The 27,034-nt window shown below is 36.1% G+C and overlaps 1 protein-coding gene across 5 annotated transcripts in view; it reads right to left on the bottom strand.

Moving 5' to 3' along the window:
• PDE1A (phosphodiesterase 1A) overlaps positions 1-27,034 on the bottom strand; it is a 296,807-nt gene that overhangs the window by 78,517 nt on the left and 191,256 nt on the right. For all 5 annotated transcript variants that reach the window (XM_028509582.2, XM_028509580.2, XM_028509581.2 and 2 more), the window contains one exon: positions 9,093-9,206. In XM_028509582.2, the coding sequence (XP_028365383.1) occupies positions 9,093-9,206 (114 nt within the window). The remainder of the gene's footprint in view (positions 1-9,092; positions 9,207-27,034) is intronic.

The following is a 27,034-nucleotide window of genomic DNA, read 5'->3' as shown; positions in this document are numbered from 1 at the left end:
TAATATCATTCTTAGAAAAACATTAAAAATTATATATTTTTTTAAATCCAGGAAATATTTGTTCATATTTTATTGATACAATATATCACAACTGTGAGGTACTATTTAATATGTGGATCTTTTTTCATCAATTATCTCTCAAAAAGATCTAATTTTCTTTCCTTTTTTACTAGTGAGTCTGTTATTGAAAGTTTGTACAAAGTAATACATCACAGATGCACAGGAAACATGAAAATCAACCAAATGTACTGCAACTTTTCCTAAGCCTGATTTTCACACCCCATCTACAGGGTGAGAACAGCCTAAAAACATGAACTCCAAACAGCCACCCCAATGTATAAATGGAATTCATAAAAATCATAATTTGCTTTTGAATGATTCCCTGAGTTCCAGAAATGTCTTAGCACATACCCCTGAAATTAATTTCCTCAGGGACTCCTCCAAATGGCAACACCCTAAAAAACACAAGTGCCCATATTTATAAATGCTCCCCCGCTAAGCAAATGATAACCATCTTCCTCTTGTCACCCACCCTCCCGGATGCCAGGCTAGTTTAGGCGTGAGCAGGTCTTTGCAAGGAACTTTGGAACTGTAGATAAAATCACAGCACAGAATTGCCGAAGAGAAAGAAACTGGAGACTTCATTTCCATGTAAGGAAACCAACGACTAGAAAACAAAACAACTCTTAACCACAGGTTTATTGTTAGTAGGAGCAAAGCCAGGATAGGAGCTGCTCAGCATCACACAGTGACCCTGATTCAGGCCCCCTTGCTTGCAGCACTAACACATTTTAGTTTCCACTCTCTAGAAGATTGTTGTTCTTGTTTAGTTTGAAAAGCACTCTCTTCCATTCTCAATTCTCAGGCATGTGATTAAAAAAAAACCCTGACATTTTACCTTGTTGATGAGATGCTTGACCACTGAGTTATACACCCAGTTCCCCTGGACATGATTGTTTGAGGGATAAGTGTATTACCAAACTAGAGCCAGTGAAACAGAAAGAGTATCCTGTTGGAGCCTCTGGGAAAGGAATCCTTTCTCATTCCTGCTGGATTCGGAGGTGTGAGGGTACAAAGCTTGGAAATACTCCCACTGTCTTGTCTTACCACCACTCAAAGCATCAGAAGGACGCCATTCCACAGCAAGCAAAACACAGAGGTAGATCCGCTGACATCATGTTTGCTCTGAATCACCTATGCTTATGGTCAACGATAGCCATCAGTGTTTTGTCAGAGTTGAAGGTGGTTTGGTTGGGTCCTGTCACAATTGAGATAATTTTGAAAGGTGTTCATTACTCTAGCTCTTTTCTTTTTTCCTTCCCCCCTGCTCCAGCTCCAAGAAGTACATACACATGAGTCAATGCCACCATGATATGCAAGTTGTGATAATGAGCCACAAGTGTTTCTTCTCCTTGTCACATTGATCCCCAAGTTTTATAGCCCATCATCTCTATTTTGGTCCTAATTATTGTAGTATTCTTACATGGGCTGAGCAACTCAGTTTAAAATATTGTGAACACTAACTAACCATTCTGTTTTCACTGGGCTACACTCACGTTTTGCTTCTTTGAAGACTCTTGGCTGTGCACTAGTTGGCACTGTCTTCATTCATATTTCCTACCTGTGCTTGGCTATTATTCTCTTTTCCTAGATAACCTCCCAAGAACAACTTCTCAGTCCAATCTTGCTTTAAATATTGTTTCTATTCATTCCAAATCTTTTTAAAACATTTTATATCTAGGCTACAGGTGCTAGCCTTCCATTGTAAAAACAGTATACACACACACACACACACACACACACACACACACCCTAAACAAGTGTATGTCCCCATTGATAAATTGTTCTATCTTTTGTTTTTCCCATACTAGAAAAGTCTTGAAAAATAGTCCACACTACTTTCTTCCACGTTAATTCCTCATGCTACGTACTCTGGCTGGTAGATTTTTCTCTTTACTAGGACTCCATTTTACAGGCATTAGGAGTCTCCTAACTGCTTTCAGTGGTTCTCCCTGTGGCATTTGACTTACCTTGTCTAGTCACCCTGCTCTCTGCTAGCTTTCAGTGCTCCACATTCTTCAGGTGTGCCTCCACCTGCTCTATCTGTTCCTCTGAGTCTCCTTTTTCAGTAGCTCCATGCCTAACTTTAAATGCTCATGTTCCTTGTAGCTGTCCTAACTACCCTCTCACTACTCACCTCTATTTGACATCTCATCCTCTCCCTTGAATGTAGTTACTGGCTAACATAGCAAACTATGCTGAGATGGAATTGCAAGAGTTCTTGAAGCCTTAAAGGTTAGAAGGAAGAAAAACTGACATTTGAAAATTCAAAAATAATTTGTTTTATTCTAAAGAAGTTTTATTTTACCTTCAGAGGCAGACTGCTCTCTTGTTTTATGAAAAATTTTATGAATAGGTCTTTAAGTTAAACAAAAATAAAGTGAAGGCCCTACCTTGGCTTACAGAAGATTGAGACAATGTGTCTACAAGAGGCTACACCTCTCTGAACAATAATGTACACAGTTGTCCTCACTGTGAGCACAGCTGTGTGAGTGACAATTGTGTGTCCTTTAGAAAATGTCATTTTTTTTCTAAATATAGATTTAGACTGCATAGTCTTTGAGCATAGGTGTTGATTCTGGAGATGAATACACAACTTAACATTAACTTTGATAACCTCCCTTTTTTATTTTGGTCTCAGAGCTTGAGATCCTGAACTCGGGATAGGAAAACATGTCAAAAGTTACTGTCACAGAGGAGGGTAAATCGCCTTCTTTCTGCAGCGTGGGCTTAGATCTTAGAGAAACATCTGGCAGGGGACCTTTATGGAAGGGGTTGAATTGTGGGTTCTCTGAGAATCCATCAGGAAGGTCTTACAGCAGTTCCAGCTGATTCCAGCTTCAGTTTAGGGAACTGGAGGAAGGAATTGAGCTCATGCCTGGGAGCAGTGCCGGTCTGTGGGTCGCTGGACTTGAGGGGAAAACAGGTGACCTGCAGGCTAATAGTTCAGCATTTGAAGCCAGAGAGCTGGCTGCAAAGGAAAGTGACAGGCAGGACAGATCGGTAAAACAAATACATTTACTGAGCTTCCTCAGCAACTTTAGGATGGGAAAAATATCAAAGCATTAAAGAAGCTATAACTATTGAAATAGAAATAAAGCATTTCAAAAATCTGAGGCCCATAGGTTATAATCCCCCAATTCACATCCAACACCATAGTTCTAAGGCTAGTACCCACATGCCTAGCATTCTCCAGGCTTTTTTTTTTTTACCTTAAATCCTTTTGTTAGAAGCCATGTCTTTAAGAATGGGTATGGAGAGCTTTTGTCAGAGAACAAAATTCATTAACATTAAGCAATACCTGTTTAATCCTGCTTGGAATCTTGACCCAGCACAATTGCTATCTCAGGTTGCTCTCTCTGGTTGTGATTTACTGCTCCCTAGAGTGTCTTCCTGTCATCTGCCAGCGTGCCTGGGTGTCTCTCCATATAGTTCGGAAGCTCCCTGTTTCTGGTTTGCAGCACTGGGCCTCTGGCTGAGGTTCACCTTCCCATCTCTTGACTCATCTCTAGACACCAGGTATCTGTGCAGTTGTCCTCCTAATTTTGATGACTGCTGTGCCTGGTATTCGCTTCAGGTACTCTATAAATATTTACTTCACAAGTGAATATTCTTTAGCAAATCCCTGTAGAGGTACTTGATGATTTGAAGGAATTTAGCCTTAAATGCCATGGACTTGAATCAATTTCTACCAAACTAACTTCTTGCAGTGCTGATTGATAACCACACATTCTCACTCAAGATAATCTCTCAAAATTAAGGACCCTTACATTGAGTAAGACACAGAAGTCAACTAAGAATTTTTTTATCATGATGTGTAAGGTGCATTTTCATCCGTTTGCACCTTACTTTCATTTCCTGGTAACTTGAGCCTACCTGTCTTTTTTCATGATCAGAAACTGCTCTTAATAAATTATTGGGTATTTTCCATAGGATGTGTTATATATCTTAATGTGTTCTATATCCAGAAATATCTGCATTTTGTTAGTATAATAAAAAGGGTGTTATAATTTAACTTTTGCTCTGTCAGATATTGTGCTATATTTAATCCTCAAATCGGTCCTGTGAGGTCAGCATTATCATTATACTTTTTTTTACAGAAATTGAAGCTAGGAAATACAAATGTTAAGTAACTTCCTTAGAGAAAGAGAATAGTGAGTGAAGGATCGGGCTTTGAACAACCAACTCTCTCTGAATCCGGAGTCTGCTCGAACCATGGTAATCATAAGACTTAGATTGTTTTGTGTTAAGAAAATGAAGTTATAAATTGTGTTGTTAAGGGATATTAGTAAGGAGAATATCCATTGCTAAAAGTGTACTTCCCAATCAGCTGCCTACCCTCACACATTAGAAATTCATGAGGCAAAGGAGGCTACTACTTTGTCTGGCAGAATCCCAATCCAAATAAGGACAAAAAGACCTTTTTTTTTTCCCACATGTTTCAGGATTACAACTGAGCAGTTTTGAAAAACAATAGCCTCCAGGGGCACATCTGACAGCAGTGCTCACAAAATATTGGCATTTGCATTTCAAATGTCTTGTTTAAAACTCAACAAACAGCCATATTCATCAGGGAATTGTGTTATAACCCCTCAGAGAAGGTCAGAATTCAGATTCTGTCAGAAACTATTTTTTTTTCACTAAAATCATTTTTCAAGAGAGATTTTTGTTTTGATTTGTTTTCTTAACTGAAACCCTACAGTCAGCAAGTCACCAAGGAAAAGGTGTGTGTGTGTGTGTGTGTGTGTGTGGCTTTTAAAGCAATTCATAATTTCTGTTTCATCCTGCTTTATTAGGTGTTGACCTTCTAATACAGTCCAGTCCAATTTTTTTTAAATGCCTCTCTGGAATACTCACTGAAACATTTTTTCTAGAAAGAGAATTTTCCATTAAAAATATCTCAGAAGTCAGCAGGTTTTTAATTTGAAGTTTAAAAGCCACTGAATGCTTCTCATTCCTCCATTCTGAATTATCTGTTCTACAAATATTCCTAAAGCAAATGCAACTTTAATAATTGCATACACATCTCAACAAAATTGGCCTCTGTTTCCTGCTGTGTGCCTCACTAAGTTTATAGAAAATCAAATCACATCAAGTATTGTTGCTCCAAAATTTCTTGAGCTGATATTTTAATCTTGAAGTTATAACCTTAGGCGATACATATGAGGTAAGTTTAGGTCTAGCCAGTGGCATGATGATAAATGCTTAATCACAGGCTCTCCAGGAAAAAAAAAATTCCTAATTTGCAGCATTTTTCAATTTCCATGGTGTAAATCCTCCCACTGTGACATCCTTGAAGGCAGAGTAGGGAAGAGATGCAGCCATAGTCCGCACCTGGAACAGTGCCTGAGTTTCCATCAAAACTTCCAGAAAGTTTCTACAGTCACTCTTTGGCCAGAATTACTAAAGGGATGCAGATGAGAATCGTGCTGAATAGCCCAAAGCCGAGAGTTGGGCTGCCAAGGGCCTCACGCTATCCTTTAAGTTACTCGCTGTGTCATTTTGGGTCAGATACATAACATTTCTGGGACAGTATTCCCTCATATGTTAAATATTAACGAATAAAGTTTCTATATCATAAGACTGTTGTGATGATTAAATGAAATAACACATCAAAATTCTTAAAAGTGTTCTTGGCATATACAAAGACAAAATATTAGGCTAGTACTAGTAATTTACGATTCCAACAATCATAAAGTTTTATACTTTGTCACCTAAATATTTCCAAAGTCCTTAAAAACCATCTAATTTCATAGCAGTACTCTGAGAGGAGCCAGTTAGAAAGAGGTGGGCAATGAATAAGAAGGCATCCCTTAGTTTCTAGTCCAGGTTTGAGACACCTAGGTCTGCCACCTTTGGCAAACAGTTTTACTTCTAAGAGCTTTAGTTCTTTTATTAATGAAGTGTGGAAAGTAATGATCACCCTGCCAATTGCATAGGATTCTGGGGAGACTAATATGAGATGATGAAACCGAGAGTACTAAGAAGAGGATACCAATGAGGGGTATTGTGATATTATTAATCCAATTTAGAAATCAAGATGCCACGGGGGCACAGAAGCATTAAAACAAACAGTAAAAAGTCTTGTGTCATTTGAGTAAAAGAAAAACAAAATAAAACCTATCACATCATTTTACCATGAAGTATTTAAACATTTTTCTTCCCACAAAAGAGAAATTTTCAAATAAATGGAACTGTACTCTGAAATGTAACATACAGTTGAATGAATTAAGGACCATGGGGAACTAAGCTAACAGAATATCTATGAAACTATTACTTCCTGGAAAAGCAATTACAACAGAAAATTAATAAATATTACATGTAATTTATCAAATGAAAGATGAAACACTCAGGTATACCAGATGATTTGCATTATGCCATCATAAGATGAATAGTGTACATATCTAAATAATTCTTAAAGGAAAAAGTTCTCTAGTTATATAAATAAATATAAAAAATAAAATGTCTAGGACTGATTGAAGAAATCTTAAACTTCTTCAGTTAAGTTCAGTCAGTAACGAGCTCACATGGAAGTGAAGGAGCAGGGAAGTTATAGGGGCAACATCAGATTTTAAACATTTACACTTTGAATCTCTGTTTACTTAGAGGAATCATATATACTTATACATATTCAGTGAAAGTTAACCAAGAAAACAATTCTGCATAGAATTTATAATCTAAAAGTGCGCCTATGATATTTTTTCTTAATTTATGGCTATAAACCATGCTTTAATAGAGGAGTTCCTTTCTGTAGACAAAGAAAAAAAATACCTGTGCAGCACAGCCCTCACGAGGCCATTTCCTGTCAGTTATTAGTGAAAATTCTCATTGAAAACTTGGGAAGAACAGTATGTGATATGCAGACATCTCCAAGCTCCCTTATTTGGGGGGCAATTAAAAACTGTGTACCTAGTATGTTACCTTTCTAAAAGAAGAGATAATTAAGAAGTAAAATTTTGTAATAAATTGCTAAAATAGACATATGATATTTATGAGCTGGGAATTTGAGTAGATTGGGTCAAGGGTGGAGGCAAGAGGGTCATGAGGCACCTTTTTACATCATTTTGATTTTTTAATCCTGTGAATTTATTACCTATTAAATAACAGTGTGTGTGTGTGTGTGTGTGTGTGTGTGTGTGTTTAAGCCCATTGCACATCAACATGGAAAAACTTCAAACTCGCTTCTGGTTTAATGTTTCCCACCTTCCCAAGCTCAGGGCTGCCCCAGCCAGGGGCCTGTGAAGGGAGGAGTCTGAGAAACATCTCAACTCACGGTGTTCTGCCTCCTGTCCCAATCACTCTGCTATTTCTCATTGTTCAAAATGTGGTGGGCGGTGCAGAAAATGATAGGGTTAAAGGCCTGAGGAGACTCTTGTGTTTGTTGTCATCTATGTGACAAATGCCCACATGTTGGTTATTTTTCCTCCTGGGGGGATTTTGTGGGTCCTTCAGAGACAGCTCACTACACCAAGAGGGTACCTTGAACATTACATATTCTCCAACATTCAGGCTAAATGTTTAGGATTTCTACCCTGGCTCTTATATCAACAATCACCCCATGCAGCCGCTTTTTCACTTAAGTCAGTTTCTTTGGTTACTCCTCTCAAAAGACCTGTAGCCCACCTGCCTCATGACTTTAAAAAAAAACTGAGTGCTCTTTCTCTGCTGAACTCTGGAAGTGTGTGTCTCTCCTTCCACAGGGTCCCTCTTAACTGTGAATTCAATGTAGTGTTAATAAGCCTGCCATCTTTACCCTTTTTTGAGATATGAGTCAGGGACCAATCTCAGTATTCTCTGAACTCCAAACCACACTGGGGATATCTCTCAAGAACTGCCACATCCTACTTTACTGAGTCTTCTGTTAGCACCAGTGTCCCTAGGACGCCCTCCCAGAAAAGAGAGAGAAAACATACAGTTTTCCCTTCAGGCTAGGGTTTCTCAACAACTATGCTGTTAACTGGGTAATTCTTTATATTGGAGGATTTTTCTGTGCATTGTAGGATGTTTAAGAGAATCACTAGCCTGTATCAATTGCACATACAATTGCACACCCTTATCAACCAAGCCAATGTCTTTGGCTGCCAAATGAACCCTGGAAGGCAAATATAGCTTGGTTGAAAGCCACAGTTTTTAAATAAAAATCCCTGTTTCCTAATCTTTTTACCACTCTGATAGTTATGAAGCTAGTTGCTGAGGTTTAGGTGATGATCAAATAGACATTTGGGACTGCCCCTTAGTAAGCCCCGCAGAGTCTCTGACAGACACATGTCATGGAATGTGTGTCCACGTGACTCCCATTTCCTCAGAACAAACTCTGAAATCTTGAGATAATAGGAAAATCCTACATAAGTGAAAATTAGTATACACTTATATCTGTTTCTAACATTTAAAAATATGGGCCTAAAGACATTAAGGGTGATGGGAGAAGAGACTCTAATTTGCTCATTTTATGATTATATTGTTTGATAACTTTTATATATTCAAGCATTTGTATTAAAATGTACAATTGTGAAAGAAAACATTGTAGTTCAGTTAAGAAGCTACACTAGCATTATGCTAAGTGAAATAAGCCAGGTGGTGAGGGACAAATACCATATGATCTCACCTTTAACTGGAACATAATCAACAAAAGAAAAAAGTGAGCAAAATATAACCAGAGACATTGAAATTAAGAAACAATCTGATAGTAACCAGAGGGGAGGCGGAGGGGATAATGGAGGGGTTTTCAGGAACTACTGTAAAGGACACATGGACAAAACCAAAGGGGAGGGTGGGAGCAATGGGGGAGGTGGGTTTTGCTGGAGTTGGGGGAGTGGTGGGGAAAATGCAGTAAACGCAACTGTAATTGAACAACAATAAAATAATTTTTAAAAAAGAAGCTACATGAAGAACTTCTTAAATTTAAATAAGATTTGACTTTAATTTCATGATTAAGATATGCTAAATTCATGTTTCAGGTATAGAGACATCAAGGAAAAGGAAAAAGGGAAGAGGCGCACAGAAGATAAAAGGGAGAAGAGGTTAGAACTTACCTCGTTTCATCGATATAAACTGCTTCCAACACAGATGCTGCATATTCAATGTTCTTCTTTAAGTCTACGACGTTAACATCACCTTTTTCCAGCTGCTTGACTAAGCATCTTAATCTATTTCCAAAAGTAGGAGGACAGAGAGAGAGAGTGGGGGGGGGAGAGATTTATTATAACTATGCAGACAATACTCCAATATTAAATACACAAATCGAGTAAAACTTTTAATGTATCTTTCTAAGTCATCAAATAGAAATATTTTTCAGAGGTATTTTGGGCATAGTTAAGATCAGTCTTTATCACTTAAACAACTATGAGAAATTCTATTTACTCCTCAGTAATATTAGAGTTGTAAGTTGCTAGTTTAGGTATCACATTTCAAGGATAGTCTTTCTGAAAATTAAAGACAACATACACACTTTCATAAAAGTATATTTCTAATGCTAGAATTTATTCTATGGCTTTTCTGCTTATTCAGTTTGCACTAAGAGAATATTTAAAGGGTACTCTTTTTGACCATTACTATAGAAATTTACTGTACACAGCAATAAAAACAAAAAAGAAAAAGTGCCAAACAAACATAATCAAGATGAGAAAAAAAATAGGTATGTATGCCAAGTTTCTTTATGCAACATTTTTTTTTCACCTGAGACAAATCTATGATCTATTTTCTCTTGATTTTGTCCATAGGGTGATATGTTCCAACTCTTTGAGGAATTTTAAGACCTAAGGATCAGCTAAACATGTCTGGATTTCTGGATTTCTGACTCACAGAAACTGTGAGATAATTCATATTATTGTTCTAAGGGACTAAATTTTGATGATAACTTTTTATGTAACAATAGATATTTCATAGAGTAAGATAACACAAATTTTTAAATAGGTTTCTAACACTTTTAGAAACTTTATGCATTAATTATAAACCCAAATGTTTCTGAAAATACTGCTCTATACTAGGCAGGAAAGGAAAACATATTCCTTACTCCCTATATAGTATAGATAAACAATGTAAAGACAGTTTATTCATTTTCCTAAGTCAATAGACACAGTTTAATTCTACTCCTGACCCAAAGTATTTCAGATAGAAATGGAGTACATCTACTTTTAGGCATTGTCTTAGAGATAGTACAGCAGGTTTTCTGAAAATACATTTTGGATGATTTTCAGTATCAAGGTGAGAATATAAAGACAAGTTAAACATTTTAGCAAGGGTATTTGACATCCCTGATCCATAAGAAACACTTTATTTCTGCATGGGGACAAAGACACATCTAGATTAAAACTTATTTGGGAAGCTACAAATAATTACCTTTTTGTACCATATACTTCCATATTATATAATATTAGCAGACCATAGCATTGCAAAATAAATTCTATGTACCAACAAGTAAGTGTCATTTATACAGAGGCAGCAAAACTAAACAAAAACAACCAGGACAGTTGTTTTTTTTTTAGGAAAATTTAAGTCTGATCTTGAAGCTTGCATAAAACATAGAATGTGATGATAATGGAGCTATGTTACAGAAATTTGAGATTTCAGTAAGGTTTATGACCTGATCCCTGTGACCTGATCTTTTAATTTAGTGTGAAATTAAAAGAAAGAGTTTCCAGTTCTGCAATGGCTTAAAAATATATCACTCATGTATCTTTCTCATGAGAATTACTTGGTACACCTGGGTTGTACGTAGTTTTAAAAACAATGAGTACTTCAGATGGCTGCTCCCTCCTCTTTCTGAACAAATGAACTCTAATTGCAATGTAGGTAGTAATTTTCTCCACAAAGAAACCACATGTCCCTGGCTCTCTTTAAGGAAGGTATGCCATGACACTGCATTCTGGACAAGGGGAATAAATGGAGGTTGTTAAGGGTTTCAGAACAATAATTTTGAGGAGGGCTAACTCATCTGGAAAGGATTCTCTTTTTGCCTATTTTGTGCTGGCTGGAAGGCAGTGGAATTGTCTCAGTGTTCATCAGCCATCTGGGATCACAAAGTGACCTGGCAGAAGAAAGCCTTCCACTGAGGATGACAGAGAAGGAAGACAGAAGTGGCTTTGATCCCATGCTGGGAATCCACCTGAGTGAAATCATCTATCTCTGTACTTATTTTCTATGAGAGAAAAAAGTTCTGTGTTTAAGCCAATATTATTTTGAGATTTCTTTGATATGCTGCTGAGCTCAATTTTTTTAACTATATTCTTTCCATCACCAATTATTCCTCCATAGCTTCTCCCATGTCTCCCCACCCCCTCCCCAGTGCAATCACCACACTGTTGTCCATAACTGATAAATCAAAAGAATAAGAAGTGATTCAAAATGAAGAGCTCAGGAGAAGAGGAATTGTCACATAAATGAAAGGGGACACCCCTGGGAAACTATCCACCTAACTCCTTCCTAACTCCTGACAGCTTGCAAGTGTTCCCGCGGAAATTGTCAGAATATCAGCAGGTCAGCAGATCACACCCGATGGAAACTGTGGCATCAAGAGGCCCTAACACTGGTGCAGTGAACATGCTCCTCCACAGAGACATCTTTGTGGCTTAAAAAATATGAATTATTACAGCTTAATAGGAGTATAAAGCTATAATCTGACATAAGAAATAACTGAAAAAATATTCCATAAAGGTCTTAACACCCAGTTAGAAAATCTGGCTAAGGTATGATTATAAGTTGGTAAACCATGAACTCTCAAACACACGTGCACACATGCAAACAGGCATGTCTGCATGCATGCACATGCACACTTCAATTCAAGTAACATGATTCTGTTACATATATCCTTATTTCTCATCAATTTTATTAAAGTAATTAAAATTCTAATATATACTACCAAAAGCATGAAAAAATCTAAAGGAGAATTAAACTGTTAATGGGTTTTTTTTCTGAAGAAAGTGATACTAATCCTTGATAATTCATAAGAAATTTAAAATCAGCCTGAATATTAAGAACAGAACATTCTTTGATCTTCTTAGCTTTTTGGAGGGACTTCCTTGCCTTCTAATGATCAGAACACTTAAAAAACAGAAGACAGAAATGAAAATAGAAATGCCATTTTTGAAAATAAATGATTGGTTCTGTAATTCAACCAAGCAGTTGCAGAAGAGAAGTAATTTCCACCTTTGAACAAAGAGTACTGAGCTGTAGAAAGTGATTGAGTATTTTTTATCCAAATATAGAACTGCCACTTTTCAAATGAAAAAATACTCAATATAAAATGATGTCGTTTTCATAATCAAGTTCTGCAAATATTGTAAAGTTACTTTATAAAATACTGCTATGTGACCCAAACTTGGGAAAAGTCCACCTACCTAACTGAGAATATTCTCATACTAAAATGTCTCATTCGTCTATGCATGTCTTTATTAACTCCAGCATATCAAATGCCAAGGTTATTGCTAATGCTGTAGACCATTAATAGTAAATACATTAATAAGTAAAATTTAAAAGAGAATTGATAAAACATTGTATTCCTATTAGTGTCCCCATTTGTGATCTGATTGAAATAAAAAAGTGAGAAGGTATGATTTTCAGAATGCTATAATAAAAAGTAGAAGTAAAGCTAAAAGAATATCTACAGCAGATATTAGCATTAAAATACGGTCACACATAGGAGTGTGCAAAATCACAAATGGGAGGTTTAGAACAAGAAGCTATGTCATTTTCAGTGAGTTCTGCTTGCCTCTGATCCCAACATGTTAAAAAAAGATAAGAAGTGATTAAATAATGAAATTGCTCTATCTACTCTGCAGGTCAATTCTTAGAAAATTAAATCCTAACCTTAGTCTAAGAAGCAAAGCTTACAGGTTTAAAGTCTTCTAAAGACATTTTTTCTTTCACATGGGCAAATGTTATCATTGCAAAGCTCCTTAATACCTTTTTTATGAGATAAAATAAATATGAGATAAATAATTCCCAAAACAACTGATACCATTAAAAAACTGGAATAGTTATAAGGCAAACATTAGTCTTTGATACAGATTTATACTCCTCATTTAAAGAAGCAAAATAATCTCACTGAGATGAAGAATATATAAGAGAAAAATATTTTTAAGTACCAAAGGATATATAATTATTCTACCACTTCTCCCAAATTCAAAATTTAGGTAAACTCTTTATCATTTTACTTCAAGAGTAAACTTTTTACTACGGAACTGACATTGCATAATTCCCAGCATGTTAAAGAATTCCTTTTAAGTACAGAGATCCAAATACTCAAATAGTTAGAAATGCTTTCAAGATTAATTTTTCTTCCTTGGAGGCAAAAGAACATATTGACCCTAAAAAGGGAAATAATCATTTGTCTCTAATTACTGTTATCCCTCTGAAATACTGTGGGCTTTGTGGACTCAAGGGTTTTCTTTAAAAGTTTACATATTTAAATAAATATTTATATTATATATTTAAATACACATGTTTTAAACATACTGAGGTATATAATAGACTTAAATATATTTATATTTATAAATATACGTATAGATATATTTATTTTATATAGTAAATATATTTTATATATAAATTTAAATAAGTGTTTTGATAAAGCAAAAGTAGTAACCTTCACCTACCAGTAAGATATTTATTTAAACCAGAAAGGAAAGGTTAGGAATAGGGTACATACACAGCAGACCCACTGAAGAACAGCTTATTTCATGACATTCTAGTGGACCTCTGAAAACATATATTTAGCACTAAGCTCAGGCAGCCACTCTGTGCTAAATATCTTTAGTTGTCTCTCTAGATCTGCCGTACTGGTCTCTGTGTTGCTCCCTGCGTGAGGAGGAGAAATGCAGATATTACACCAGGCAGCCAGTTGGGCTTCACACATGGGCAGCATCAGCAGGAGACAGAGGGAGAAGAGTGAAGTTGTGGTATAATTCTTCTATTCTTCTTGGATGGTCAATCTCCTGCCCCAGAGAAGGTCACTTGTCAGGCGGCCTCTCCTTAGCCATCTCTCTCAGTGTCTCTCTGCTTCTCTCTTTCATCAGGTGCCCCATGTTACTAGCCCAGAAGTATTATGGTATCCTGGTGGTTCCCTACACTCATCCCACAACTGTAAACACTCCTATTATTAATTGCACCTCAAATGACCCACTTTGACTGTCATCTTCTTTGTCAAAATTCTATCACATCTTCTATAATGCTGCCCCTTCATACCTGAGACTCACTACTACGGTCCTGTGTGGGTGCTGAAACTGCTGTAGAGACAGGGCTGTCAAGACAGTGGGGGCTCACTCTACTCACCTTCACCCTTTTACTGCTATTCACAGAGAGGGCAACACATGGGCTGGAGAGCTACTCTCAGTTTTCTGTAGTGCTCCTCATTAAATCGAGCTCTGGCTCATGGAAACTGCACAAAATGCTTAGGATCAGCTGCTTCATAGGAAATGTAGGAGAACATGACACCAAAGGGTCACTTTCATACTGGAGGGCCTGACCCCTGAATTGGGTATCAACGGGGCTTAGCCGATGCTGGCTGGTTCATCTGGAGAATGTGTGACATAATTTTTAAATTAAGAAAAAAAGAAATAAAAAAGAGATTTGTGGCTTGCGTTTAAGCCTGGTTGATTTAAAAATGTCCTGATAACTGTTCATCCCTGAAATTTTATTAACAAGGTATAAGAGCTACAGGGAGAAAGAACAGGAAAAAAGATAATAGCAGAGAAAAGTTTACAACAGGTTTTTGGAGAAATTAAATAGTGAGATACGGTAGCTGACTTAGCAGATACCAAGCAAGGGAAACAAACCAGAGAGCTTTCAAAGGGTGAGAGCAAGACAGTCCCCACTCAATCTCACAACAGCTCAGGAGGTAGGGACACTGAAGATCTTATAATTCAGGAGAGTGAAAATCTTTTGGGGACTTTCAAATTTTTTTGTCCATCCCCACTACACTTACCTTTCCCTGTAGCAAACCTGGAAACAAGACAGGACTGCCAGAGTGAAAACAGGAGATTAAATGAAAGGCAGCACATTGAATGATGATGCCTCAGGCTCCTTCTTCCCGCCTACTTACTGAATTTACTGACAGGAGAGAATGAAAACTCCAGAGAAATGACATTTGGGAAACAGTTCACAGCTTGCTCAGCCTTAGGTGAAGCCCAGCAGGTGACAAGCACCACCTAAGCACAGAGAGACTCCATCACTTTTCAGAGCCACACTCTAATTAATTAATGGCCTGTCAACAGTGAATAAGCATTGAAGGAAAACCTCCAACATGAAAGACATAGACTAATACAACAAAATAAAGAAAAGTATAAGATACTAAAACACAGAGATCAAGGAAAAAGTTTGAAAAAACAGAAAGAGATTCATCTATAAAAGAAGAACATAGTGTCACATTTTAAAATGTAATAAATGGTGATGAAAGAACTCTTGGAATTAACACTAATGGTTTACATAAAAATGTAAATAGAAGGGGTAGAGGAAAAAGTCCTGTGTCCCATAAAGTGGACAAAAAGCCAGCAAGATGAATAATAGATTAATAAAGGTTAAGAAAATGCAAAGTCTAGTTCGGGATATCTAATAATCAGCTAAGTAGAGTTCTAGACATTGGGAATAGTGGAAATTATCAAAGAAAAAGTCAGTTTCTCAGAACCAGAATCTCCCTTTTGAAAGGGCCCAGCAGGGACAGTTTCATGGGCCTGAAATTTGTTACTCACACAGGACCTTGTGCTTAGAACCACCCCACCCTTGGTTTAGTATTCTGTGGTCACCATCTTGAAATTCTTTTAACAAGAAGCCCCACATTTTCATTTTGCATTGGGCCCTGCATATTATTTAGCTAGTCCTGAGATCAGCCTAGAAGTCTAAAATGAGTCAAGCTATCAATCAAGTTTGAAAAAAGAAGAAAAGCATTTTCATACATTTAGTGACCAAAACTTTGACTCTCCATGCATTCTTTCTCAGGAAACCACTGTGAGATGCATTTGACCAAAACGACAACATAACAAAAACTCCAACACGAATAAATGAAAGACGGGAGTCCTTGAATGAGCCGTATTCTCATCCTAGGAATTACCCAGTCTAAACTGAAGAAGGAGTGCAGAGAAAAGGAAGTAGAGGGAAGTCTCTAGGGGAAGAAATGGGGCTGATGAACAATGGCACTGATAAAATGCCTGGAGCTTTGCTTTGACAGAGCAGTTGAGCATTCATAAAATTGTAAACCGTAATTGAAAAATACAAGAATTATTAAGTTAAGGGAGAAAAAAGTTATACAAGATAGAAAAGTCATTTGATTTTTATTGACATTATTACATTATAGTGTAGTTATAATGTAATTACAACATTATTTAATGGCAAGTGAATAATATTTACAAATCACAATGCAATAAATAATAGTGACTGAAAAATAAGGTATAATATATCTTTTGAAAAGATAAGAGTAAGGAAGTTGGCGAAGTTACTATAGGAGAACCATTCCTTCTGTTATCATTATGAATGTCAACTGATAAAGTCTGAAATTAATAAATCGAGAAATAGTAAAAGCATATTGTTTGGAAATATGCTACAGAGGAAAGAACTAAAAAGAACTAAACCATTGTGATTATTTTCTTCTGGGAAATTGATTGCTTTTTCGTAATAATAAAAAGAATTTTAATGACAATCTATTCAAGTGTCCAACATATTACTTACAGGACAAGTGATTTAACTTAGAAGTTAGTTCCTTTACTTGGTAGTTTTAGAATCACAGACCATGACAAATTTAAATGACAGAAAAATAACAAGATGTCAAAATTCATCTTAAAGTGGAGGCTAAAAAAGACTTTGAAAGGGTATAAAGTGTTCCTATCATAAGCTAATGGTTATGTTGAACTCCAGTTGTTCTAGGCTCTTTTAGACACATAGTGAAGCTCAGGGAAAGAAAATGGCAATGATAATTAAAGATACACCTGTTCACCACATGTTCCATGCTCGTGAACTAATGTGACTGACCACAGGCATATATGGCTCCAATTTCAGGTAGGCACACAAAGGGAAACATATATTATGTAAAGAAGTGAAAGGAACATAATGTACAATATGGGAGTAGAGTGAACCATGATGGCTAAATTTATTACACTTTTTTTGCAAATTCAGAAAAGGGAAAAAGGTATATCAAGTTGTGCTACACAAATTAATTTAGAATGTAAATAGTTTTGATCTGTGGTATATAGTGAATGGAAAAATTGTTTATTTATTATAGGCAATACTTTAAGATCATACAGATACTTGTCAATGCTAAAAAACAAAATGAAGTAGTAATTCATGCTGATCCAAATGTAAGAGCAGACTCAGAAGTCAGTATTTGCCTGACATTCCAAAGAGAGTCCAACCCTGTTCTCTATAGTAGCCCAACCATGACTAAATTTGTGGGGGGAGGGGGGGAAAACCTGCTAGAATTGACCAATGCAAAAAGGTTTGAAATTATTTTTAATTTTTTAAAGTAGGCCAAACACAGTTTAAACAGATTCGTGCAGAGTAGTAAGAACAAGAGCATCAATAATGGCAAGCTTAAATTTGAAATTCCAAGATTCAACTTTATTTTTTTTCCAAACTCTGATCCTTATATTGGCAAACAGATACTTTTTATAGTTTCTTAGACACTCTCCATAAATTATTTTCTATTAAACAAGAACCAATGTTAATAAAAATAGATACCCTAGGCAAGATTCCTAAAAAGTTGATTTTCTTTTTTGGCTTATTTTTTAGTGTATCGATCATATTTATATTTATTACTATTGTATTAAAAATGAGCAATGAATGTTCACTGTAGATAGGTAGAAGACATCAGATTTTTGACATCTGTAGTAGGAGAAAAATACCATTCTGTTATTCAGGAATTAGCATGCACAACCTAAGTCATTGTAATATACAGAAATTCACAAGGCATGCCCCCACCATCAAACCAGAGCCTCCCTGACACATCATAAAATAAGGTAAAAAGGCTATTCTCTCTTGCTTCCTCATTTATTTAAATTTCATGGCCATTTGGACTTAATAGCTATGCCTGTTTCTCAGCTCCCAGAATAATCTCACAGTACACAAATGATGTGTGATTTTCTTATGTTCCCAAAGTTAAAGAACAATAGCCAGATATCAGAGATCAAAGACCCACTGGCTATTAGTATGTTTGTAGGGCTGATGCCCTGGGGAAGCAATGACCAATCAAAAAAGAAAAGTTTTGTTTTCTGGAAAGAGTAATGTTCATTGTAGACTCTACATTCATGCACCGAACTTTTAAAGCATCCTGTTTTTCTCCTTTCTATGATGAATTTAGAAGAAGTTGTTATAGAAGATTTTTGTAATATCTATTTTAAGGAGAAGTGTTTTGTAAGATCTAAAATATCACAGTTTTTCTTTTTTTATCTTTCTTTGGGTTTTATCTTTTAAATGCCTGTATCAGTGTAAATCAGGCACAAAGTCAAATATCTATGTTTACTTTCAAAATGTATAATTTTATAATATATAATTATATATATATATGAAATCTTTTTATACAAATTGGCAGTTTCCTTACATACCCAGTCTCACTCCAGGTTCTGTTCACCAGACATCTACTCTAAAATATTTTGGCTGTTTCTTCTGAGATTTTTTTTTCCATATTTTAAAATGCTATGCTTATTCTGCTATTTCTTGATTTAATAATACCAGATATTACCTATTGGCTTTCTGCTACCATAGATGAGGATTTGTGTGTTTTACATGTCTGACTAACGATTTTACCTTATCCAAAATTATCAAAATGTTCTATCCTACTCATAACTTAATCAACAATCAAATGTTTACATTTTTATGATTATGTACATAATACTCACTACATAGGCAAGTAGTGTAGGAAATAATACATTTCCATTCCTAGGTTTTACAAATTTCCTTAAGTTATTATCATTTTTTATACCATATTTTCTGTTTATTCTATATTTCCCCCCCAATCCCATACATTTACCTAACACCAATTTCCTTTTACTCTGGAGACCTCTGTCTCAGAGCTTTTTACCTTCTGGCGTGGTTCTGGATGAACTGCTCCTCAGATCTGAACCACAGCTGTCATCCTGAGACCTCCTTTGCCACCTTCCCTTATAGCATTCTATAACTTCCTCTTTTCTAAATTCTTCCATTTTGCTGAAAAAATAAAATCCCACATTCTCCAGTAGTTTCCAAGAAAGTGTGCACGTGAGATAAATCTCTCTTGTTAAAAATATTTGTTGTTTCATCCCATTCGGTTGATGCTTTGACAGAGCACTCTAGACTGAGGAGGATTTTCTCTCAAAATTTGAAAACTTGTCTTCATTTCTTTTCTAAAGGTCATGGGTTGGGTCACTCTTCTGCTAGGACAATTACCACTATCCTTCCTATTTACGTATTTCAAAAATCCATTAAAGTATCCTATTCTTGACTGCCTTTTCTTTTTTTCTCTTTGTTTTTGTGGGTTTATCAAATTTTATTCTTCTATCACTTTAGGGGGATCTCAAGTGGGAAAAAATAAATATATGAGACAATCTACAATCTTTATTAAAAATAAGAATTTTATTTTCCTGTTGCCTTGTTAAATTACCAAAAAACAATATAAGGTACAGCAAATATGAAAACTTCTTTTTGATGAAGTAGCTAAATAACTGAATAAAAAATAACAATAATGATGCAGGAAACTCACATTTTCCATTGGTATTAAAAGCAAATTGTAGAACATATTTCACAAGTAGAAGATAATCTGCCTTTTTCTGGGGCAGAAAGAAAGACTGAGGATACAAGGAACAATGAATTACAGCTGAAAGTTCATTTAGAGAATAGGCAAGATTGAGTTTGATCTAGAAACTTGAAACTGCTTCTTGATTTTTATGCAATTCTTTAGTTTTTCCACTTCATTACACCTATCCACCCTCAAGACTATAACTGTAAAGGCCCAAAGAGACATATTCTAATGGAGTCTGTGTACTCCAAAGTGCATGAGTCATTTTCATGTGTTAATTTTAGCACTGATTTTCTGTCTTCATCACTTCAGCATTTTCATTTGAAGGTGTGACACTCTCTCAAGTTCTATAACACAGATGCTGGTTTTCCACTGCAAGTTGGTTTTAAAATAAATGTCCCATGAAAAAGTCACTCTGAAGGATGTTATAATAAGTGTTTTGTCTTAGTGGTTTTTAAAAGAACATTGCTTTTAAAGAAATGTCTGTTCAAGGAAACTACTTAAAACAGGCCTGGGGAACAAATGATTATGCAACTTTAAAATGATACCAATAAAATAACAAAGTAGTATTAAGAAGCCTATCTGAATGCTAACTGTATAAACTAGAAGACTTGATCTGAACTCCAGCAAGCAATTGCCCCAAGAGTCAGATGTTGAACAGATGCTGGTGCTGCTGCTGCTGCTGTGAAAGAGGAAATAGCTATGCACACTCAATGTACTTTATAGTCACCATGTGCTTGTATAGCTAGAAAGGAACTAAAGAAATCAATGGAGTGTGACAAATGTCAGTATGTCCAAAGAAATGAGGTTGTGAACATGTTTTTTTAAGTACCTCTCTCAATGTCTGCTTAGATTTATACACTCAGTCTGATTTAGTGAGTATTGACTAAAAGGAAAATATTTTTTAATGCAGTAAATAAGCAAATAGTGTAACACTACAGCTTCTAATACTGCAGCTTCTAACTCTACAGCCAAATGTTTTTGACTTTAACATTAACTGCAGTTAAGAAATTTTAGAGAAAAAAACCTTAGACCAAAATGTTGAAAAAGAAACCAATACATTGTTAATGTAGTTCTGTATGTTTGTTATTGACCACTTAGATCATTCTCCTAGTAGCTGTTGCTTTCTGTCATCTAGAACAATGTCACACTCAATATAATGATGGTGTGACTGCAAAAGGGATGTTAGTACCATTGGCTTAACTTTGAAATTGGAGTAGTGTCATCCAGTTAACTCTGGTGACTCAACTCATTGATCTCATAGAGATTTTTTAACTGTAACCTTAACCTCTCTACCACCCTTCTCCTACTTGCCCTCATTATCCTCTTACTCTTGACCCCTCTTTTCTAATCATTCCCCGCTGTATGAATCCTTCTTCATTACCCATGCTTACTAGGCTACTTCTCTGCTCCAAGAGGAGATAATCACTGTCAAAGGAAGTCACTGCACACTTTTAAACAACAACTTTATTGAGATATCTTTGACATATAAAACTTTATATGTTTAAGGTATGCAACATAATGTTTTAATATTTATATACATTGTGAAAACATCACAATTAAACTAAATAGCTTACCCATTACTTCTACATAGTTACCATTTGTGTGTGTGGGATGAGATTTATTTTAAGATATGTCCTCTTAGCCAATTTTAAGTATACAATACAGTATTGTTAACTGTTGACTCAATACACATGTACTCATCAAGTTGGTAACCTTTTCTCCAGTCTCCCGCCTTGACATCAGCTATCAATTGTCTTCTGGGACATGTGGATGAAATTCACTCCAGTGAACTAATTAGGTACATAGGTGTCCTTGTTACTGTTATATCCATCTTGCAGAAACTTTAATTCAAGATTACAAAAAAAAAACTGAGCACAAAGGCATCAATTCTCACTAAATTTTAACTCTCAATTCCATTACCTACAACATACTCAAGGGCCCTGACATTGATGTCCCCATATACCCATATTATATAATACTCTAATATTGAAGTTTTGCGTTAGCTGTGTGCATATATGTATAGTTGTAGGCCTGCATAAGTCTCAAATGTAGCTTTATTTCCTTACAAAATATAACTAGAATTTGATTGGATTTTTGTAATTTATAAATAGTTAAGCAAATATATGACTATGTAGTCCAAATGCATGTCTGGTGGCATAATCTCTTAGTCTTAAATTAATTTGTCATTCACAGTCCCATTCATTCAATAAACTCTGTAAGATCTATCTGAAGATCATAAAACTTTTTATTTATCAAAAAATCTAATAAAATATTCTCAATTTAAAAATGGGGACACTAAGTCTTTAGTTTTAACTAGCCTCTCTACATGTATACTGTTGAATAGAAAAGGCATATGTGAAACAAGTCTATATTTCTCAGAAATCTATACTTTTCCTCTCAAATTTTTAACTCTCAACTTTATATGTAACCATTCCTAAGGATTAGCAAAGATAATACCAAAGCAGATAGTACTGAACATCAATTCAGTGTTCACATAGGTACAGCCAAACAAATCCTATACCTAGTAGTAAAAGGTTACCTATGTGGCATGCCTTCAGTGATTCTGACGGAATTTTTCAATCAGAAAATCTTTTCAAGCACAGTACAATACATTGTTTATGTCTTACCTTTTGAGGAGTCTACCTTATCAATATGAGAACATGAATCTGGTACATAGGATACCTGAGTTTTACACACACACACACACACACACACATACACTTTATAACTCAGTGGTGGCCTTCATTGAATGCTATACAACACAAACTCTTAGATTTGAAAAAATGATATTGGGCTCAGTTTGGGTTTTTGATTTTATTTCTGAAACTGTTCTCTTTTTAAAACATCTCAATGTTAACTTGAAACAAATCATTAGTAACCTTTAGTTTAACAAGGAGAGATACAGATCTGAAGTTTTTTGTAGAAGTAAACAAAAAAACATTTCCATCCCCCTAAAAAAATGATTCTTAGGAACTGAAGTCTTGACCCAAAAGCAAAAGACAAAAAAAAGATACACTATAACTTGGCATTTTCTGACAAAATTATAAAGATTATAAAGTGAAAGTCAGACAAGGGAGAATGATTTTAATTAAGTTAGTGGTTAGCTAGAACTCCATGGCAACACACTTGTGAAAAGCATCACGCCCCTTAAAAGATTGTTCATTATCAAACCCCATTTTAACAGCTTGTTCTAAGGATGGTGCAAAATGTCAAGGACACTTGAGACCTAATTGTCACTTAGAATTACTGGGGCATTAGGCTCAAGGAGGTGGTTCTGCAATAAAAATTAATATGATCAAATACATACCCTGTTTTTCTCCCTGGGACAACCAAATCAGGTCCCAGCTTTCAATTAGCTAGTGATCTGATAGCCCCAACCTGTCCTATTTCAGGAAAGCCTATAAGTTTGGGAATAAGGTGGGAGATGGCTTATATGGAAGAACGCAAGGAAGTACTCAGGTCAGACATGTTGAGATACCATTAGAGCCCCATTGTCTTGATTTTAAATTCTAGTTTGAGGACTCTAGGTATTGGAGTCTGCCCTGCCTGGTCTCAGGAAGCTGTCACCCCCCATGACTTAGGCTGAGTGAGAGACCTCTGAACCAGGAGCCACTAAGGAGACAAAACTGATTTCCCTGGCATGAACGCTGCCTGTTCTGTGCCTGGCCTCCTATCCTTGATCAGTTAGCCAATGACAGGTAAGATTTCCCAAGGGGGGAATCACTTCAGACAGGCATGATCATGAGGAGATCTCAGGGAAGAGATTAGGGGCTGTGGAAATGAAGGGGTAATCAACATCAACCCCTGCCCCTCGGCTTTGTCAAAGCCTGAGTCCTTGTTCTTAGTTGTGAGAATTCCAAGTCTCCTGGCTGCCTTTGTCTCCTCTATTGACTCAGGCCTGCGGAAATAGCAAGGGTGGTGCAGCCTAGACCAGAGTCAGCAGACTCCCAGGGTAATCAGACCTGGGACATAGAATATGCAAGATCCTGCAAGATCTGTTTGCTGGAGGATGCTATTGAATTAGAATATGAAGACACGGGCAGGAAACGAGACTAGCCTTTTAGGTCCTGTAGTGATAAAACCCCAAACTCTGCCCAGAATCCCAGCGGGAATTCTGCCGGCACCTTTGAAAATTACCTACTTGTTTGATCTTCCCTGCCAGACTGGAATGCACAAACTGTGTATGTATTCTTAATAAAAACCTACTGAGGCAGTGGCTCGGGGCACTCTCCCCTAGAGAGAGTGGCTGTTTCATCCCTATTTCCCCACAGGACTCGGTTGTCTCTGTATGTTTTTCTCTGTTTCGACGAGCATCCACAGCAGGGATGGATACTGCTGGCTGGTATCCTCCGTATCTAGGTCTTACACTACATGAGGGATTTTAGGAAATGGTCACAATGAGAGTACTCTTTGGTAGGTGTGTTTTTTCAACTCGATTTATGCCATTTATCTATCACCTTCTCTCCTTACTGCTACCACCTTGATTCACTTATTTTACTGCATTGTTCCTATTTTAGTTAAGGTACTTATAACCACTATAAGAGATGATACTCTAAACTCAGTAGCTTAATACAATCAAAAGTTATTTTTTTATTCATCAAAAGGCCAGGTTGTGAGTTTCTGGTGAATACATAATTTAGGACCTAAGTTATTTTCTTCATAGTTGCCACTATTTTCAATAGGTGGCTTCCATGATTACTGGACTCTCTCCTATCAAGCCAGTGGGGTGAAAAATGGCATAGACTGTTGCATGAAGGAGGTTTTATGGGTAAGAAATAAAAATGTTGCTCCTAATTTCTATTCATCTTATGTTGAGGAGAAATCAGGCATATAGTTACATTTTACTTTAAAGGAGGCTGAGAAAGCCAATTCAAGTATGTACCAAGGAAAGAGGTAATGAGTATGGTAAGCAGCTAACCACACACTGCCTCACTTCCCCATACTGGCGTCCATGCTTTCAGCACTGGTTCCCCTATAATCCAATTCCTGGCAGAGCCAGAGGGGCATTTTATGTAACATAAATTGGATCATCTCACTCCTATGCTTAAATTCTCCAATGTCTGTCAGTATTACATCGACTAAAAACCAGAATGCTTACACTGACTCCTTCATAATCTTTCCCTTGCTTTAACATTCTGAGCTTATCTCACGCACTGTGGTCCACTCACATTTATTTTCTTGCTGTTTCTTGACAACCTTCTAAAATTCTTTTCTAGAGTCATTGTACCAGCTCTTCTCTCTTCCTAGAACATTCCTCTCTAATTTTCACATGGTTGGTACCTTCTTCCCACTAAAACTTCAGCTTAAGTGACATGTCTTCAGAGAAGCCCTCCATGATAACATAATCTATAATAGCCACCCAGTCACTTTCTTGCACATCAGTCTAATTGATTGTTCTGCATAGGATTTATGACAATTTCATATGCTTCTTTCTATCAGGAATTTACTTATTCTATCTATCTATCTATCTATCCATCCCATTCACTTATCTATTCTTTCTGTAGTATAACATATGTAGACAGAGATCCTTGCAAATTTTATTCACTGCCGACTACTATCTAGAATGCTAGCACTTTTTAACACATTAATGAAGTGCGTTGAAATTCCTGTACTAAACTAGGCACATTTTCAGTCCTCCAACCAACTCTACTGAACGAAAAAGGACAAAGCAATTTTGTTTCTTACATTAACATTACACAAGTTACCTGTGGGTGAGAGCCAGACTTACTAAGAAACAAACTGGTCAAATTACACCTGAAGAATTGCTTAGCTGACCAAGTTCATTGTGTTCTCTTCTCTTTCCACTTAGCCTAAAAATCTCAATGAAATGTTTGAGAGTAGAACACATATTTTTCTCCACTTATAAGTTTTTTTTAAACAAATTTTATTTTTACATGAAGTGAAAGCACTAAATTTTTAAGTTTGGAATACAATATGGTCTTCAATTTAATGAATTAAATTATTCACACTTATGTGGTATTTAAAAGTTAAAAAACACAGTAGTAAAAGAAAGCCAAATTCTTAACAGTTAAAATAACAAAAGACATTTTTTACTATGTAATGATTTTTAATAACATAATTTAGTTTAACTAAATTAGAATGGAGACTTTAATTTTGTTTCCCTTTCAATAGAATGAAAGTAATAATAAAATCATGGCAGTTAACAGCTGCTGAGGACCTTCGATGCACCAGTCAGTGTGTGTACTCTAAGAGAACTGTCGGGGCTCAAGAACTGAGGCATAAAGAGGTTAAGTTGCTTCCCCAAATCAGAAAGCTATCAAGGGTAACCCTATACACAATGCTAATATGATTTTCAAATTACAGTGTCATGGCTACACCCTGGACTACTGAGAAACTGAATCCAATGTGCTTTGTCTGTTAACAGTATACTATCTCAATTTTTAATACATACTGGCATTTTACTGAGGCATCCTTTATGTTTGTTCTATAACTGTCATGCAACCCATCTTCCCTGGCTGTAAGGCATAACAGATTCTTGACAAACATACCCAGAATTACTTTCAAGGTGAGCAAGTCAATACATGTCCCAAGAACTACCTATAGTGTTTGTTTCTGCATGTATGAGACACAGAGCAGGTGTGTGCACCTAGTTTGCAGGGAACATGAACTCTAAATACATGGCACCACTATACTATCAGTGCCATGCCTGTTGTTTGTCAGGAATTGCTAAATTTTGCTTCTGGCAGTTCTATTAACCAGTATGCCAGCTTCCCTTTCTGACTTTGCTGCATCATCATTTTCCCAAACCCATTCTTGCTTACATATAATAAAATAAAATAATAGAACTGGTTGGTACATTAGAATTTACAAAATAATCAGGTTTCATAATTTCATATTATGGATTTTTTACACTAATCTAGTTTAAGATCTCTCTTCACCAATGAATTGAATCAGTTCAGAGAAGTCTGCTTTAGGGGCAGTAAAGACTAGAACTCCAAAATCTGCTCTTGCATTTGTGGTGTCTCTGCCCTACCACACTTCCTCATCTTAGTTTTCTGGTTTTCAATTACTCCTTGGGATTCCTCCAGCTTAGGTAATTCCCAAACACTCTGTGCCCACTACCTTCTCTGATTTTGTTGTTTTATTACTCTCCCACCCCCGTTACAACATCAGTATTTACCCGTCCTCTTACTCTCATTCTCAGTGTTCTCTTTCTGCTTGCTTAGATATAAGAAAAGTAGATCAATTCTAATGCATACGCTAATGGGGAATGAAGTACTTTTTTCTCTTAAAATTTTTATTTATTTAGAAGCATACCTT

Source organism: Phyllostomus discolor, chromosome 4 (genome assembly GCF_004126475.2).
Source record: "Phyllostomus discolor isolate MPI-MPIP mPhyDis1 chromosome 4, mPhyDis1.pri.v3, whole genome shotgun sequence".
In the NCBI taxonomy this organism is placed as follows: Eukaryota; Metazoa; Chordata; class Mammalia; order Chiroptera; family Phyllostomidae; genus Phyllostomus; species Phyllostomus discolor.
The sequence above is the reverse complement of the archived record's forward strand: the minus strand, read 5'-3'. Positions and strand labels throughout refer to the sequence as shown.